At 34.5% G+C, this 19995-nt stretch overlaps 1 protein-coding gene across 2 annotated transcripts in view; it reads left to right on the top strand.

Annotated features, from left to right (window-relative positions):
* Positions 1 to 19995, top strand: part of gukh (NHS actin remodeling regulator GUK-holder) — a 597577-nt gene that overhangs the window by 508479 nt on the left and 69103 nt on the right. For both annotated transcript variants that reach the window (XM_072529622.1, XM_072529623.1), the window contains exon 3: positions 2183 to 2385. In XM_072529622.1, coding sequence (XP_072385723.1) covers positions 2183 to 2385 — 203 coding nt within the window. The remainder of the gene's footprint in view (positions 1 to 2182; positions 2386 to 19995) is intronic.

Consider the following 19995-nt stretch of genomic DNA (forward strand, 5'->3'; position numbering starts at 1 on the left):
TCCTTTTTCCTTCCGAGTTTCCCGTTAAAATCTCCCATTATCAGATTGTAATGGGCCGGTTCCTGCTTTTTTGCTCTTTCGATTTCCTCATAGAAGGCTTCAACAATCTCATCTTCGTAATCGCTGGTGGGGACGTATACCTGGATTATTTTCAGATTGTATCTCTTATTTAGTCTTAGATTTATATACATAACTCTTGGGGAAATGCAGCCAATGCTCTGTATCATTTTCTGTAATTTTTTGTGTACTAATAAACCTACTCCTCCAGTTGTCGATTCTGTTTCCCCATTATAGTGGAATATGTTGCCTGATTTTAGTTTGACCTGATCTTCACCTCTTCTTTTGACTTCGCTAATTCCTATAATATCCCATTTCACATGTCTGAGTTCTTCCTCCAGTTCCGTCATTTTTTCATCTTTGGATAAGGTTCTTACATTATACGTAATTATGTGCAGCGTTCGTCGTTCTTGGTAGCCTCTTACATCCCGGAGATTCTTTGTACCCTCTGCCCGCTGTCCGTGAATCCTACCGCTACCTTGGTTGGGAACTAGCGAGCTGCCGGGGACTGAGGGCCCTTTTCTTGAATGTCTATTCATGCTGAGGGGTTTTGGCATTTAAACACCACGCTTGCCAGGCGGGTTGGTGAGTTGGTTTGGGAAATTGGTAGGATAGTAGGTATTGGGTAGAAATGGGTTTAGGACATGATTTCTCTCCATAGGAGTTGAGAGACAATCAAGGCTCGCGTAGGGCAGGGTCGCATCCCTGAAGTAAGTCTATCCTCCACTGGGATTGTGGAGGAGTACTTACCCGCTACCGCTAGATATTAAATTACTTGTATATAAATATACTTGTATATAAAATATATCCAAGGATATCATGGACAGACAAGATAACCAACGAGACCGTATTACGAAGAGTGGGCAAAGAAAGAGAGGTGATGTATACCATTAAAAGGAGAAAGTTGGAATATCTCGGACATATAATGAGAAACAGCACTAAATACAGATTACTGAAGGTAATCCTACAGGGTAAAGTATTCGGAAAGCAAGGAATTGGGAGAAGGAGAATATCATGGTTGAAGAACCTGAGGAAATGGTTCTCCACAACAACAACGAATCTATTTAAAGCATCAGTCAATAAAATAATTATAGCCAGAATGATTGCCAATATTCGGAACGAATAGGCACTGAAAGAAGAAGAATATAAATAATAATAACATCTTGAAATTTGGTAATACATACCAAATAATATACACGCATACAATTCATTGTATACATTTTTTTAACACATTTGCGCATTTCCCATAATTATGAAATTATTATTAAAATTAAGGAGCTAACAGTGATACATAAAGTTAGCTGTTATACAAGAGCTAATGCCGTCGCGTTGATGGCACCAAAAACAGGGCGCATAATTTTCAAGTTTTACTCGAGTGTAGTTACATCGCGTTGAGATCACTTTGTCAGCGTATGTGCTTGTGCTACGCGTGAACTGCTTGCTCGCTACTTACTAACGCAATGGGCCGCGCTAGCAACGCTTGCCGTCGGAATAACGCGGACTCTCCGACGACAATGTTAGTACATATAATTTATTTCTTGGTAGTGCCATTGTCTACGCGTGCTGCTACATTAGCGCTTGTATAACAGGATCTTAAGGGTATCATCAGCATATTTCAGGTTACTGATTTTCTGTCCTCCAACCGATATTCCACCCCTTCATCCGTTTAGCACCTTTTTCTAAGATATTCCCTGTAGATGTTAAACAGAGTTGGAGAGATATAGTTCATAGTATAGACCCAATCAAACTTTGCATTAACAATGTCAAATCATAGTTGTTATGTCATCCAGTACGGTGACTAGGCTACTACCGAGCCGTATAAATATGTTACTCCATGGCCTATCTCAATTAAGAATGTTTTCTGAGAAAGGAGTTTTCCAAGAATTGATCTGTATTTAAATATTATTATTTATATTGTATTAAAATAACCCAATTAATTATTATATTTGAACTTGACTCTTCCTGTTAGCAGATCTACAGTACCCAATTTTTTCGCACGGGCGTACGCAGAACACACCTGGCAATTATATAATTTTGTTTTATTAAATATATTCTAGGCATTTACTAAACTATTGAGATAATTTTCATATGATTGAAGATATATAACTTTGTTCTTTTGTTACAGCCTGCAGCCCTCGAGGAACTCCGAAGGTGGACTTCGAACGAAGCTCTTGGTGACATCACCGTGACTCCAGATTGCGCAAGTCGCATTGCCAGTACTACCTATACAGATGGTAACACCACCGATGGCACGATTGGTTCCGACGACGAGGCTATCGATCACAAACTTCCATCGCCTGAGGAGCAGCTTCAAGTTGTGGCACTAAAGTAAGAGAAGCTTATGGTTATTTCTATTGCGTAATTAATTAAAATGACTTCTAGAAGTGAAATATGAACATATACTATAAAAAAAATTAAGATTTTCTGCTCGTAACTTTGAGTGAAAAATGTAGGACTCTGTAGGTCTTCTTTATATATTAGGTCTTAACTTTTCTTATCTCGCATCTCGGATTTTCTTTCTATAGATTGGTTCATCTTGACTTGATGCAGATAAAATTAATACAATTCACATCAAAATCTTCGAACAGATCGGAGGATAGTGGAGTGAAAGCGAGAGGTAAACTATCTAGATAACTTACTAGATAATAATCTAAAAAAAATTTGGCAGAATTTACTCTAAAAATAATATTACAAAGGAATAGATTAATTCAATTACGATCACAAAATAAATTAAAAACTCAATAGCTCAATAAAAAATCAACAAAATCCATTAAAATGCAAGTAGGTGAATGAATGATTTAAAAAAAAATCAAGAACCTAAGTAATCGTTAATCTCTTCCCTCAGTTAATATGAGATCAGTTCCAAATTGGTTTAGGGTTGCTGATAAAACATAAGTAATTACATGAAGAGAACCTGGTTAAGGTCTTATGGATTTATTATTATAAGTCTTATAATAATAATTATGTTATATATCCTACGTTTGCTACTATTTGATATTACGTGATCCCAAAGTATTATTTAGAAGGGATATTGTTTTTTGTGATGATCATAACCAGGTACTTATCTTCTACTTGTTTTTGGCCTTCTCTCGTCCATTTTTGGACATAGGCCTCTCCCAACTCCTTCCATCGATCTCCATCCTGAGCAACATACTTCCAATTTGTTCCGGCTATTCTTTTGATATCGTCCACCCATCTCATCTGTGGTCTTCTTCTTGGTTGTCTACCGTAAGGTCTCCAATATTGTATTGTGGCGTTCCAACGTTGGTCTTTTTATCTAGCAGTGTGACCTGCGAAGCTCCATTTGAGTTTGGTAATTTTTGTTGTGATATCTTCAACTTTTGTTTTTGATCTTACCCAGTCGTTCCTCTTTTTATCTGACAGTCGTATACCTAACATTGCTCTTTCCATTTCCCTTTCTGTTGTGGCTAGTTTATTCATATTTGCCTTGGTTAGGGTCCAGGTTTGACATCCGTATGTCATGATAGGAAGGATGCATCGGTTGAACACTTTGCTCCTTAAGTATTGAGGTATTTTGCGGTTCTTAAATATCCAACTGAGTTTTCCAAATCCTACCCATGCTAGTCTTGCCCTTCTAGTGATTTTCGCACTTTGGGTTTCTTTGTCAAGTTTCAGAATTTGGCCTAGGTAGATATATTTCTGGACTTGTTCTATCTTTTTTTGTTTCTTTTTTTTTGCTTGCTCAAGGTGGTGGAAAGACTTTATGTCCGAACTGCAGAGCTCAAGGCTTCACAGAACAGTGCCGGACTCGAGCCAAAAGGGCTCGCTACCAGCTAAAACCACCACCGCCGTATTCTCCAGAGAACGCCAAATTGAACCATCCTGTGCGGATATAACATCTCTTTGGCGCCTCCCAGACTTATACACCCACCTCTTTGCAGGAATTTCCTCGCTTTATCAAACAATATGCAAGGTATCAATAAGGTGTCCCCTGACGGGTACATATCACAACTCTCTACTATAAAAGGAACACTCGACGCTCTGGAAAAAACCACGCACGCTCGAAGTCCTTACTCTTTACAAACACTCTGGGTATATATGCCCAGATTTAACTGGGAAATACCCCTCTTTGGTTATATGCACACACACGCGGGCAGGACAATATATATGTGTAAATGTAAATAAAATGTATAAATAAATCAAATTGGTGTATAGATCGAATGTAAAAATAAAATGTAAAAATGTAAAAAAAGGGTGTAAAATATATAGAAAATTGTATAAATAAAAGGTTAAAATGTTAAAAGCAAAATGTAAATGTTTTCTATCTGCCATTTATAGTTATACGTCTGAGATCGTCTGTGTTGGTCATTGTTTTTGTTTTTGTCATATTCATTTTATGTACTTTCAGTTACTTATATGTGTCGCAATATCTGATAATTTCTTAATCTTCCAATGCTAGGTCTTGCTGTATTCCAGCGACGCACATATATTCTCTCTTTTTTATATTTATTTCAAGACCCCATTTTTTATATTCCTTGATTAATTTTCTTGTCATATATATAATATCTTAATACTTTTGTGCTATTACTATAGTTGGTCATCTGCTAATAATAATGTGTTTATAGCATTGGAGTTTAACGGCCATCCCATATTTTTGCACTTGCGTCACCAAAGGTTACGACTTTGTTCGAGGTACTTACTTACTTACTTAGTCCTAAGCCTTTCTACCGTTAGGTGTAAGGCTGGTGGGGTTAAGATTTGCACTGTTGTCTCCATGCTATCCGGTCTTGTGTTAGATTTCGTGCACTTTCCCATGTCAATCCTTTCTTCTCAACTTCTTTTCTGATTTCGTCTACCCACCTAACTCTTGGTCTTCCTCGTTTGTTTTTCCCTTGCATTCTCGTTTCAATCACTCGTTTTGTTAATCTTTCATTCGACATTCTACACACGTGCCCGAACCATCTTAGTTGCCCCTCTACTATTTTTTCGTTTATTGGTTCTAGTTTTAGGTTTTGTCTGATTGTTTCGTTTCGTATTTTGTCTGTCCTCTTTCTGTTTGCTATTTTCCTTAGGAACCTCATTTCCATAGCATTGACTCGAGATTTTTGTCTTCCTGTCAATGTCCATGACTCGCTATTATAGATGATTGTAGGTCTAACTACTGATTTAACGACTGCCGTTTTTACCTTCTCCGGTATTTCTTTTTTCCCCAAAAATGTTGTTTTCATAGTGTTAAATAAGCTTCCTGTTCGTCCCATTCTCTCATTTATTTCCATGTCTTGTTTACCGTTTGATTGAATTATTGCTCCTAGGTATTTAAAATGTTCCACTTGTTCTAGTTGTTTTCCGTTTAATTGTATTGCGTGTGTCTTTCTCTTATTTGAAATTATCATTGTTTTTGTTTTCTCTGTATTTATTTTCATATTTATGTTTGACAGTTCTTCTTCTAGGATTTCAAGGTTGTTCTGTAGGTCTTCTCTGTTTTCTGCTATCAAAACCATGTCGTCTGCAAATAGAAGCTCTGATAGTTGAGTCTGTTTCATTTGCCAGTATCCTAATGTTAGTTTTCTCATTCTTCTCTTGGCTTTCTTTATTGCTTCATCCAGTACCACTGAGAACAGCAGTGGGCTCAACACGCATCCCTGTTTGACGCCTTGACTTGTAGTAAATTCTTCGGATTCCTCGTTGTTGGTTCTCACCGTATTTGTATTATTATTGTACATATCCTTTATTACATCAATTGTTATCCTGTCAACTCCTCTTTCCTTTAATGTCCTCCATACGTCCTTTCTTTGAATTCTGTCAAACGCCTTTTCCAGATCAATAAAGCATATATGTATTTCTCTATTTTTATTGATTACTTTCTCACTTATTTGTCTTATTGTGAATATGTGGTCTTGCGTGCTTCTGTCCTTCCTGAATCCACATTGTGTATCTTCCATAGTTGGTTCTATTTGGGTTTTTATTCTTGTTTCTATTATTCTTGGGAATACCTTCCCAGGAATACTTGATATAGTAATACCTCGGTAATTATTACAGTTTCTCTTGTCGCCCTTTTTGTGTATTGGTAGTATAATGTCTTTCTTCCAGTCCTGTGGTATTTCTGCTCTCTTTATGATATCATTCATTAGTTCTTTCATGCTGTCCACTCCCTCTATTCCCATGAATTTTATCATTTCCGGGGTGATATCATCCTTGCCTGGTGCTTTGCCCAATTTAACTCTTTCAATTGCCTTTTCTAGTTCCTCTGTTGTTATGGGTTCTACTTTTTGTTCTTCATTAATTTCTTGTATCTCCACTATGTTGTCTACGTCTGTATGAGTTAGCTCTTTGAAATGTTCTCTCCATCTTTCCATTATTTGGTTTTCTTCTGTTATAACCTTTCCATTCTTGTCTTTTATATTCGGCATCATGTGTTCTTTCTTTTGTCTGAGCTGTTTTAAAGCGCCATAGAAGAGTTTTTGGTTTTCTCTATAATTATTTGTCATTTTTAGTCCAAACTTTTCCCATGACCTTTCTTTTTCTGCTTTCACAGCTATTTTAACCTCTTTTCTTTTTTCTTTATATGCCTCATAATCCTTAGGGCGCTTTGTACTTAGATATCTCTTCCATTTTTCTTTTTTGTTCTTTACTTATCTTCGTATTTCGTCCGTCCACCATTCAGTTCTCCTCATGCTATTATTTGCTATTTTTGTCTTCCCGCAAGTTTCCTCAGCAGCTATGATTAAGCTGGTCTTGAGATTTTCCCACTTTTCTTCTATACTTGCAGTTTTTGCCCTACCTTTCAAAATATTGTCTAATTTTTCTTGGAATATCTTCTTATATCTTTCTTCTTTTAATTTGTAGCTTTTTACTTTTTCATTTACTACCTTTCTCCTCTTTTTTCTTCATTTTCTTTTGCTGTTCTCATTCTCATTATTACTAGATGATGATCACTGCCAATCTCTGAGCCTCTTTTGACTTTCGTGTCTTGTACTCTTTTCCATTTGTTGCTACTTACCAAAAAGTAATCTATGATTGATTTTTCATTTCTACTTTCTTGTACTCTCGTGTATTTGTGTACTTTTTTATGTTTAAATTTTGTATTTGTTATAACAAGTTTATTCTCCATACATATTTCTATTATTCTTTCACCATTTTTGTTTAGTATTTCTTCTCCTTCTTTTCCCATGCATTCCTCAATTCCATTGTTATTATTTCCGACTCTACCGTTTAGATCTCCCATTACAATTATATTTTCTTCCCCATTGTCAATTTGCATTTGGAGCTCCTCGAAAAATTTATCCTTCTCTTCCTTTTTTGCATCTTCATTTACTCCGTAGGCTGTTATTATTGTCCATATTTCCTCGTCTATCAGTTTCATTTTCAGCGATAATATTCGCTGGTTAACATATGTTTCTTCTATAACGTATTGTAGTCTATTCGGTGCAATTATTATCCCTACGCCTTCTTTTGCTCTCTCCTTTGCATCAGCTCCTACCCAAAATAACCAATATCCTTTGTGTATTTTCTTAAAACCTCTTCCTTTCATTTTCGTTTCCGTTATTCCTAATATTTCTATTTTTTGTCTGATCATTTCTTCTACAAGTTCTACCTCTTTTCCATTGATGCTTCTTACGTTCCATGTTCCCATTTTTATCTCTCCTTTTTTCTGCGGTATGTCTTTCATCTTCTTTCTATTCTCATCCTTGTTTACCTTTGCATCGTGCTTTTTCCTAGCGTTATTCCTATTCGTCGCCCTGGTCGTCATTGTCAGATCCTTTCCGTTGCTTTGGTCGTTATCAATGTTCCTCGTGTGGGTGTAGTTTTCTAGTTTTTTGGATGTTTTTCCAGTTCCTTTTTTATTTTGTTCCATCTCCATTCTTCTTGGTTTACTAACACCTTGTTGTAACCAATTTTGACGTCTTTGCCTTTCTCTTTTTCGTTTTTTGCAAAATTTCTTAGGTGTTTCTGCTTTTCTTTCTCTTCTCTAGTCAAGTCATCATTGATGAATACTTTCTCTCCTACGACGTTTTTTAGTTTATATTTTTTTGCCATAATCTCGTGTTTTTCCTCTTCATTTCTTAGTTTTATTACGCATGTATTCTCGCCTATTTTTTTTACTGTTGTAGGTGTAATATCAATTTGAAGATGTTTATTAAAAAGTCCTTTTATTCTTTCTTTTAGGCTGCTTGGTTCATTTGTATCCATTTTTAGACCATTTATTACAATGTTGTTTTTTCTTCTATTTTTTTCGATTATTTCGACTGCTTTTTTCATTTCTTGTAACTCTCTCCTTATTTCTGAATTCTCTTTTCTTATATCCTGATTTTCTTTTTTTAATTGTTCGTTTTCTACTGTCAGTTTTAGTAGAGCTTCGTTTGTTTTGTTTTGTTGGTCTTTAATTTCTCTTATTTCAGTTTTTATTTCTTTCTGCTCTTGCTTCATATCTTTTTGAGTTGTGTTCATTTCTTTCATCATTATTAATAACTGGTCTAATTTCTCAGATTCAGTTGTTTGGCGTTTTGTAGGAGTTCTTGGTGTTTTTTTGCTGTTTACAAAAAAATCTATATTTTCTCCTTTTCTTTTTCTTCCTTCATCTGTAGAGTATTCGTCGCTGTCCATTCTTACAATATTTTCCTTGGCCTTTTCTTGTTATTTCGCTGTTTATCTCCTTCCCTGTCCTACACCGCGAAAAGAGTCGTCGACCAGTCAACCCGTCGAATCTCCGACCCTTATCGGTGTTTATATGTGGGTCACTTCTACCGAGTTACTTTTCGTTGTAAGTCCCGTTTTCCGAGTTTTCTTACAGCCGAAAATTAAAACGATATTTATTCACCAACGCCACTTTGCCGTCGATTTTAGTGTCATCGGTTGTCATTAGTGTCATAGGAAGGATGCATCGGTTGAACACTTTGCTCCTTAAGTATTGAGGTATTTTGCGGTTCTTAAATATCCAACTGAGTTTTCCAAATCCTACCCATGCTAGTCTTGCCCTTCTAGTGATTTTCGCACTTTGGGTTTCTTTGTCAAGTTTCAGAATTTGGCCTAGGTAGATATATTTCTGGACTTGTTCTATCTTTTTTTGTTTCTTTTTTTTTGCTTGCTCAAGGTGGTGGAAAGACTTTATGTCCGAACTGCAGAGCTCAAGGCTTCACAGAACAGTGCCGGACTCGAGCCAAAAGGGCTCGCTACCAGCTAAAACCACCACCGCCGTATTCTCCAGAGAACGCCAAATTGAACCATCCTGTGCGGATATAACATCTCTTTGGCGCCTCCCAGACTTATACACCCACCTCTTTGCAGGAATTTCCTCGCTTTATCAAACAATATGCAAGGTATCAATAAGGTGTCCCCTGACGGGTACATATCACAACTCTCTACTATAAAAGGAACACTCGACGCTCTGGAAAAAACCACGCACGCTCGAAGTCCTTACTCTTTACAAACACTCTGGGTATATATGCCCAGATTTAACTGGGAAATACCCCTCTTTGGTTATATGCACACACACGCGGGCAGGACAATATATATGTGTAAATGTAAATAAAATGTATAAATAAATCAAATTGGTGTATAGATCGAATGTAAAAATAAAATGTAAAAATGTAAAAAAAGGGTGTAAAATATATAGAAAATTGTATAAATAAAAGGTTAAAATGTTAAAAGCAAAATGTAAATGTTTTCTATCTGCCATTTATAGTTATACGTCTGAGATCGTCTGTGTTGGTCATTGTTTTTGTTTTTGTCATATTCATTTTATGTACTTTCAGTTACTTATATGTGTCGCAATATCTGATAATTTCTTAATCTTCCAATGCTAGGTCTTGCTGTATTCCAGCGACGCACATATATTCTCTCTTTTTTATATTTATTTCAAGACCCCATTTTTTATATTCCTTGATTAATTTTCTTGTCATATATATAATATCTTAATACTTTTGTGCTATTACTATAGTTGGTCATCTGTTAATAATAATGTGTTTATAGCATTGGAGTTTAACGGCCATCCCATATTTTTGCACTTGCGTCACCAAAGGTTACGACTTTGTTCGAGGTAAATCTTAAATAATGTCGGTGAGAGACAAAGCCTTGTTTAAGACTCTTGCTGGTTTGAAATCTCTTGGATAGGCTGTTTCCAATTTTACCATTGCCTTAGAATTAGCCTAGATTTGTTTCGTTGCTCGTATTAAACTGATGTTTATATTTATTTTCTCCAATGCTTCCCATAGTTTAGTTGTGGGATATTGTCATATGCCTTTCTCAAGTCTACATACAGTAAATGTACTTCTTGGTTAATGGCAATTGTCTTTTTAATAATCTGTGTAAGACAGAATAAATAGTCAATAGTTAATCTACCTACCCTGAATCCCGCTTCTATATATCTTTGTATTAATTTTTACCTTTTGAACTTATAATAAATAATAAATATTATTAATTATTATTATATTATATACCATAAATCCTGCAGATTGACATAAGCGTGTATATACTTAAAAAGTAATCCGGGATGAAATCACTACTCTCCCCAATTTAAGTTCACTTTCTGTGGACAAATAAAGCAAGGAAATACCCACCACTGTATATATTTAAGCCCACGTCTAGCTATCAAAGTAATTTTCCCTTAAGAATATAAGTTTTAGAAACAAATGTTCAAAACTACAACTTTCTTGAAATATTCTACACATTTTTCAAAAACTTTTACAAGTGCATCTGCATGCAGACGTAAAATTTTAGATATCTTTGCATTGTCTGAGAAATATGTTCATGAGTTTTTCAAAACTATTCGAAGTGAGAGTGGCATTTTATTTTCGACCAAAGGTGTTTTTACTTGATGTATTTTTTGTGTAGCTATAAAATTGATATTTACTCTCCTGTATGGTTTTTAGAATCCCATTGAGATGTTACCACACTTTCTTATTGTTTGGATGTATATATCTTTTATCAGTCTATAATATAAATCTCATTTACACTATATTACTTAACTGACTACGTCATTCGTCCAGCAATTTGTCTCATTTCAGTTTCTAATACCCTTGATCAATTTAATTTTATAGTCAATTCATAAATTAAAAATAATTCTTTTCCCTAATTATAATTAACTTAAATTTTAAATACATAAAATTATAATTTATCAACAGATGGGTCCTTGACCTTGTTTAATTTTCTTAAAATAAACTATCGATCACGTCCTGAATATCATTGTCATTTAAATAGTCAATTATTATTTCTTGCTCTTGCATCTCAGGTCAGTTGGCTGGCTATCGCAGACCAAGACTGATGTGAGTACTATTTCGAGTAGGGACATACCATTCCCGGATAGTTAAATCTATTTGCATCGACATTATGTCGTTTAATTTAATGTTTTTAAGTATGTAGTTTTCAATTTAAACCCACATTTTTAATTAACAGTCAAAATTTTAACCACGTTTTTCTTAACTTAGTGGGATTACTTACTTTTCAGGTTCACTGAAGATGAACTAAGTCCGAAAACGTTCGTTCTGAACAAAAAATCAACTACAATTAATTACAACAGAAGTTTTCACTTCGATGTAAAAGTTTTTTAAAATCAGTTATCTCTATACTGACGAGGATCTAGAAATTCATAATAGGGGGGCTAGACTTACCGAAAATATTATTATTATCATTATTATCCAGATTTAGCCATCTACGTACGTGGTTCAACACAACAACCACAACCCTTTTCAGAGCAGAAGTTTGCAAAATACAGATTGTCATGATGGTCGCCAACATCCGAAACGGATAGGCACTACAAGAAGAAGAAGATTTAGCCATATGGCTCACACTTTCTCTAATGGGAACATTGATTCATCCCAGATATCTACGGTATCGAAAAAATTGCGCTCTGGTGGGACTCTTTCCGTGTTATCGAGCCTTAGGTGACTTGATACGTCGAAGTATCTCCCAAAAATTTTCGTACACATCTGGTCGTCAAGAGTGGCATATTTTTCTGCATAGTCTTATATAGATGTTTGTTCACTTAGACCCAACTGTTTTATGTTTTCTAGAAGATTTTTTGAAATAATACCAGTAGTAGATAAGATAATATGTATTGTCTGGATACTTTCCATTCTCCATTGTCTCCTTATTTGTATTTCTAGATTTCTATACTTAGCAATATTTTCGTTATATTTAACACTCATATTAGTTGTTTGTATAGATAGTTTATTAACTAGTATGAGATATGGTCTATTATGTGCCACTGGTTAGTCTGTGAACTCAGTGCGGTCCCAGTATAGCTTGTAGTTGTCGTTCTCGAGCATTCTATCAAGGACGGATTGATAATAAGGGAGATGGTCGGTTTGGAGAATTCCCATTTTGGTAGCTAGTTCTTGGTGGGTAATCTTTCCTACTGAGTCATGTCGTTCTTTATAATCAGTACCCACAAATGCCTGGCAGCCCCTGGTAAGATGTTGGATGGTTTCTTGGGCTTGACAACTATATCGGCATTTGTTATTTTGGACTTTAGAGTCTTTGACAATATATTTCAGTTAATTTTTAGCTGGAACGACGTGATTCTCAATGGCAAGTAAAGAAACCTTCTGTCTCGAGAAACATCTTTCCTGATGTCAGCCAATAGTTCAACGTTTGTTTTCGACATATTCTCTGCTGATCTCGTTAAGATGTCGCCCATGCAGAGCTTTACTCTCATCTAGGTGTGCATTTTTTTGCGTAGACAGGTGGTTTATGTGCATTTTTAGTTCCCTCAGTTTAAACGGCGTTGTGTCATCTACTGCACAAATTGCGCGATGTAAAGTAGATGTCTGAGCCTACTTGTAGTTTAATCTAGTTTGATTTCTTCTGGATTCAAGTCAGTATTGCGATGAAAGTTGAGTAACACCAAACCATTTAGTCTCTCCTGGTTTATCCTCGATCTGAGATGGGTGGTGAGCAACTCATTTATATTTGGATAAAAGTTATTCCTTGAGTGCAGTAAAGCTTCAATTGCTCTCCACTAACGTCTTGGATAGTTCCTGATAAATCCAATTCGTAAATGGTAGCAGCAGGTATAATGATATCTCTATTTTCTAACCTCAACAGAAAAAATACTACTACAGCGACAAAAACGTGTTTTCGTACTGAAACAGTAGACACTTCCAGCTATGCAATGCTGCATTCGTTTCCCACTCTTCCCCTCTAGCACGCCTTGTGCGCGCGCAGTCTCGATATTTAATAGCCATACCTCGTAGAATACAGAATAAATACGAAAACCTTACTATTTTTACACTTTTATTTTAAAAAGTAATAAAAATACATAATAACAAAAAATTTAGCAGTTTTTATTAAATTATTAAATTAAGAAACGTAAAATATAAAGAAAATAAGACTTGGTGCAGAAAATACCGTAGCACAAAATTACAAAATGATTTTACGTCATTTTGTCTACATAGTCTGTGCAACACGCTACAATAATTTTTGCAAAACTTACAGAAATGTCTTATCTTCCGTTTTTTGCAATACCTACAGTTCCCTCTTTTATTAAGAGGCGAATCTGATAGAGCTTTAGAGTTGACATATTTGACAACTGTAGACTGAATATATGAATGTAAACCTGACGTCGAGGCTCTGGAAATCATATGTTCTTTTATTAGTTCCATTCCCAAATTTCTTATAAATAGCCATCTATTTTGGCTATATTCTGCATCTGGATTATTGAGTCTAGTAATGATAAAAGCATTAATATTTCAAACGTTTATTATTCCATAAAAAGTTACTAACGGCCACCGTTTCGTATTTTTTGAAACGTCATACGAAGAAGCCATTTTATCAACGATGTCTACATCGCATTTTGTAGAATCATAAAATAAAATTGTCTCTGGCTTACCACTAACTAGATCAACTGTGTCGTCACGATGAAAAGAAAACACCAAGAGGACATTTTTTTTCTTCGAGGAAGATAGGACGAAGCCATCATGTGTTTTCCAAAAGCAAATACAGAAGACTGCACGGTACGATTTTGTACGTCGGTTATAATGGTTGGCAATTGCGGCTTATTGGTTTTTAAAGTACCTACAATAGTCAATCTATGGTTTGTTAAAAGTTCCTCGACAGCTGGACAAGAGGTAAATTAGCGGTCCATCGATACATTTCTTCCCGAACCTGATAACGGTTGACACATTCTCAGTGTAACTGTTGCAGTGAAATTATCTAATTTGTACGGCCCAGGTGGCTGTTGTCCAGCATATATTTCCATATGATTTGTGTATACGGTTCTAGCATCAACGGTCGCAAACCCTTTTATATCATACTTTTTGGGCTTGTTCGGTATTGTTTTTGTGTAAAACTTAAGAGGTCGCTGGTTAAATGATATTAGAATAATAATGAAGAAAAAATGCAATATTTTGACTGTAAATAAAAGTAGCGAAAATAGCAAATATTTAATTGTGAATAAATTAAGAGAATTAACTAGCTTTAACTCATTACTGTTAATTGTACGAAGAACATAGACACCCTTTGGTATATTCGTAGCCAGTGAATTAGATTGGTAGCGTTGACCGTCGCGACGCCATCCGAGGCGTAAAAAGAAGGGACGTCCGGTGCTTACTGTACGCTGTCTCGGTAGGAAGTGATTCGCATTTTTAAGGGTAAAAATGTGTACCTACAACTTCTAAGCGGTGGTCAATGGTTCGTGGGGCAAGTGCATCCCATAAATCAATTCTATTGTAGGGCACTTTGAAATACTTTCCAAAAATAACAAAAGCAGTCAAATTCTCCGTACTTAAAACCAGACATGTGCTTAAGTCAGTTTAACAATGAGATTTTACGAAATAACAGAAAACAATATACTATCACATTATAGTACAGTAAAAGAAAAATATTAAATGTAAAATATTAAAATAAATACTACATACTTTCCCAAACAGGTATGTACATTCGAAAATTACATTTGCCTTGAAAAGCGAAAAGCATTTCATCCAATGTGACTTACTCACCTACAGAATAATAATTTTTACAATTCTAAATACATGTGTCAAATATCTCTCTTATATGAGCCAATTTATCTGTTCACTTCCTGTCATCCCTAGTATTTTTACCGTTAAAGCGAATAACTCTTAGAAGAAATCTAAATCGTCTCTCTGCCCTAGTCGCAAGAAATATTTCTCTTTCTAATCCATCTCGCGCAAAAAATTCTTTTAAAGTTTTTTGAGATCCATCTAGTCCTGCCAAATAAAAACCAAGAAATGCTCGCATTTCCGAAATTGATGTATCTTTGACATCTCGTTTATCTTTGAAATTTATAGAAATAGATCTAACATAAAGATTCGTATAGTGTACCACAGAATCAACGATATTATTAAATAAAAGGTTCCATGATTCAATCGGAGTACTTGCATTTCTTCCAATATCAATAGTGCCTGGTAAATGTTAAACAATATTTTCTTATCTAGTATGGACTGCTCTAGAAGGTGTATGTTTCAGCCATTTAGTTCCATATTTTCCGTAGTAATATAGTCGCCTGTCACCTTCTGTAGCATTCATGTCTTATACGTGCTGTTGTGCAGAATCAGTTCCGTGGTTACTGAATGTGTCCTCATTAGACATAGACTTATCGGAATCATAAATCTCTTTGTCAATCTGAACTTTATCATATAGAGCTTGCCGACGCCGTATTTCACTTTCATAGTATAAGTATCTTGAACTTGTTATAATATTACACCTACCTACCTGAGTCCAATAATTAAATCACCTATAAAATACAAAAACACTATGACCGATTACATATTCTGAGATATATCCACGTTTATTAGCCTAAACTAATCTTATATAAGTACTCTGGGAATTACCAGATTACCACAACAAACACTACCGTCTACTGTTTTTATTCCTATTTACTAATAATATTCGAACGTGACTTTAATCCTAAGCTGATAATATTGATGTACATATTTCTAAAAGTTTAATGACCACACGACAGTAGCGCACCTAGAATTTGCCTCTGGGGGGGGTTTGGTTGGTCACCGAAATTTTTTTTATGGTGCTACCTCCATTTTGAATCCTTAAAATGTGTAACTAATAACAGTGTCGGAATAGGGTCCTGGCGGGGGGGGGGGTTAACCCCCAAAACCCCCCTGGGTGCGCCACTGCCACACGAGGTGGTTTATTAAGACAAAATGATATATTTCAAAACTAAAAGCTTTTTTTTTGTAAAATATTTAGATAAGTACTTTTTTTGGTGCCTGAAAGGTACTGAAAAAACAGATATGTATATTATTTATATTCTAGCTTTTATATTCAGCTATATTCGTTGTATTTACCTTCGTTTTCTGTTCTCTTCTAAGTTTATCTATTTTACTTATTTTAGGTTTCTAAACATATTTTAATTTTTGAGTATTCAGCTTTTTAAGTATGTATTTCAAAAACTACTAACATATAAAGTAAAAATATCTATATAGTTATTCTTTAGAAAAGAACGCTTTAGAAAATAACTAGCAAGTATTTAGAGAGCACAACCTCCCATTGTTGATCATAACTTCTTGTTTGCGGTGAGCGCCAGACCTGGAAAAAGTTTCAAGTTTCTGACAAAAAATCGAGGTCACCAATAGTACGTTTGGTCGAATTACTTGTGTAGTCATAAATTTCAATATAGGCTATGGTCTAGTGAGTATATTATCGTTTCGACGTAAACAACTTCTGATTAAAAGTTACGATGGAGATATGAAAAAGAGTTCGTTTCGGAAAAGCAAAAACGTTTAAATATTTCAGGAGATAAGATATAAGTGACTGAAAGTTGCTAATAAACATAAATAAAAATAAATATAATAATAGGTACTGAAATATTTTTAAGATAATTTTCTTTTTCTTGTTCACATTACCACAATTTTACAATTGTCGGATAAACACAATGTTAAAATTTAAAATATCAGACGATTTAGAAGGAACAAAAAGTTCTCTGTCTTCAAGACAGGTTCTACATAATTCTAAATAATTTTTTCAAACTTCTTCATCTAATTTACATTTCGCTAGATTCAAGTTTATTAATAACAAGCAGTGTCAAAGATTCAGGTATCTATTGTCCTGCCTACCAACTAAAAACTCAACTCTAAAACTTTTAGAACCACCCTCTCTTACTTGTGCGCAGTTGACTGTCGCACGTACCGTACTCCGAAAGTGAAGTGGCCGCTGTAAGCATGACGACATTTTTAGAACACTACCTTCTCTCTCTTATCTAGATCTTATCTATTCTGAAGCTATTTTCTTGTGGGATTTCAAAGTAATTACGATTTTAATGGGAATAAGCCACAATTGAAGGTTAAAATAAGTTTATTGACGTTTGACATTAATGTTTGTAAAGTCGGTGAGCCAAATATTGCCACCTTACCGTTTGGTTCTAAATAAATCCTACACTTTAATTAATAACTGAAAACAAATTTGAATAGAAGTAAATAAATGTATTTTTTTAACAATATATTTTAATTATCAAAAAACTAAATAAAGAATACTTTTTTATTGACGTTGCGAATGGCAATATTATTATTATAGATCTTCTATTAAACTCCATTCGCTTGGCTCGGGCATATTTTGACAGATTCATTGTCGGAAACTTACAACACAACAATTCCTACTTCTCAGTATTAATAGCTCAAGTATCCTACTATTGCAGACTTCTTTCTTTAAAAAAAGAAGAATTATTAAAAGGTAAAAGAAATAATAAGTTAGACTTACTCACAATCAATTTAATTTAACTAATCGGACGACCGGTTTCGCTTTCTATAATATGCAAAGCATCTTCAGGTCACGATACAAAGTTAAAATGCTGAAAATAATAATCCCATATTAGGGTGTTGTCTAATAATGATAAAACATAGGTAGATGATATAAATTATACAAATTACAGTAATTATGCCAATATTACATGTCTGTGGCTTTATAAATGAATAAAATTTTTAAGCAGACAAGGTAAGACCCACAAATTGGTAACATAGTCTATTAAACTGCAATGAATTAATAAATAAACAAATAAATAAACATTACTTACATGCCGGTACTCTATTAACTGATGGTTGAAAGAACATGGTTCAAACTATCTGGGACTGTTGATTGGAGAACTCAGGTCAACTATTGTAATTGTTTAACAGTAAACGGGGAAGTTCTTGAGGAGACAGATTTTATCCAATGAAGTAGAGATAGGTGAAATGTATTGTTTGTTTGATGAAAGTAATGTTCTATACCATTAAATTCTTTAAAGTTATTTATATTTATTCTGGAGATATATTTATGAAATATGTGTTATTTATTGAGATTTTATGTTTTGTTTTGGAAGGTGGCAGTTGTAAGACAATGAATAAGAATGGATGTACTGATTGTGTGGGTGTGCAATTAAATAAGCTTGTAGTTATCAAATTTCTTTGATAAAGTTGTTGCAATATCTGGCAAATTTTTTGTAAAGTCCACAAAATTTTATGTTAAAATTAAATTAAGACACTTTTACACACACAGAAACACACAGAAAACACTTAAAAAACGGGGACGAAACAGACATTTAATTTAAAAGGAGAGGATTTTTTATTAGAGAGAGAAGAATTATTCTAAATAGTGGAAGTGTATACTAAACCCATCAAATTTTGGGTAGTATATATTTAAAAAATATATTTCAGTTATAATTTAACATAACTATTTATTATAATATGGTGCAGATAAATAAATATTGATTATCGGTAATTCGCAAAGTTCTATTTTATTTACTATTTAGTTTGTTTACTATTAATATTGACTATGAGTACGTGTGCTTGGTTGTATAGTAATTTCCAGCCACTTTTATTCTGTCAAAAAGTAACTAACTTCGCAAAAAAATAATTACTAAATTCACTAGACAGTTCGGACTGGGAATAGCGAACCGAGTTTATTGCCACCCATGTCAATATTAGGCACTGCAGAACTATAGTTAACAGTAACACATTTTTCTAAAAAAATAAGGCAATTAAATAATATAAACGTAACAAACAAACAGTGAGGGCAAGTAAACTTTTCTTTGTCATCTTTAGTCAGTCCTACACAGGCCTCGTGAATATAACTATAGCACACTATGTACAAGCGCATATCTTCTTTACTGCAGATGTTACAAAGAAAACGATACCAAGATTCTTCATTACTTGATTTTTTTTGTCGTACTGCTCATTGATTTTTCACAACTTTGATTGGATTTTCAATTTTGGTATTGGTGCTAACAAATCTTTGGTTACTTGATGGGCTTTACTGTTTAAAGCTGGCTTTCTCTTTACAGTGGATAATTTAATTTCCGGTGTAATCAGCAGTCCTGTATCTTTAAATGAACTGTTTAAACATTTGGAGTAAGAAGTTTTTACTTGATTAGACCCCGGATTACATTTTGTTGTTTCTTTTGTAACCGTATTGAGAACCGTATAGAGTTACCAGTGGATATGGTAACATGGCGACGTATGACTCCACATGAAGTTGCTGGTCCTGAGACGAAGTGTCTACGAGGACTTGATGATAGCACTGAGTTACTAGTAGCATATTCGCAGTATAGGCATTTATCTGTATCTGTCTTCTGAACTATGAAGATTCGCCCTAAAACAGACAATCTACCCAGTCCCTTAGTCTCGGGATCAGTATCTTGGTTCACTGGGCAACATCTTCCTTGTTATTCCACTCTTCTTGCCATCTTTCCATTGATCTTTCCCTTTCTTCTTTTTTTTATAGCTGTTGTCAAATGATCTCTTCTCTCATAGAGTTGTCTTTTTTCTACTGCTAACACATGCAGAGCAACACAACCCAGAATTGCCAGATTGGGGTATTTCCCCCCATTTTTTGGGGTAATTTCAAAGGGTCTGGGGGAATTTTTATAAACTAAAATGGATGGAGGAAAATTGTGGCGGATTTTAGGGGATCATCATTAATTAAATTTGCGAATGTAGATAGAATTGACTAGAAAAGGCTATTTCCTACATAAATAAATAATATACATATCTGGTTTTTTTCAGTAGATACCTTTAAGGCTTCCAAAAAATGTACTTG

This window comes from Diabrotica undecimpunctata, chromosome 4 (assembly GCF_040954645.1).
Source record: "Diabrotica undecimpunctata isolate CICGRU chromosome 4, icDiaUnde3, whole genome shotgun sequence".
NCBI lineage: Eukaryota > Metazoa > Arthropoda > Insecta > Coleoptera > Chrysomelidae > Diabrotica > Diabrotica undecimpunctata.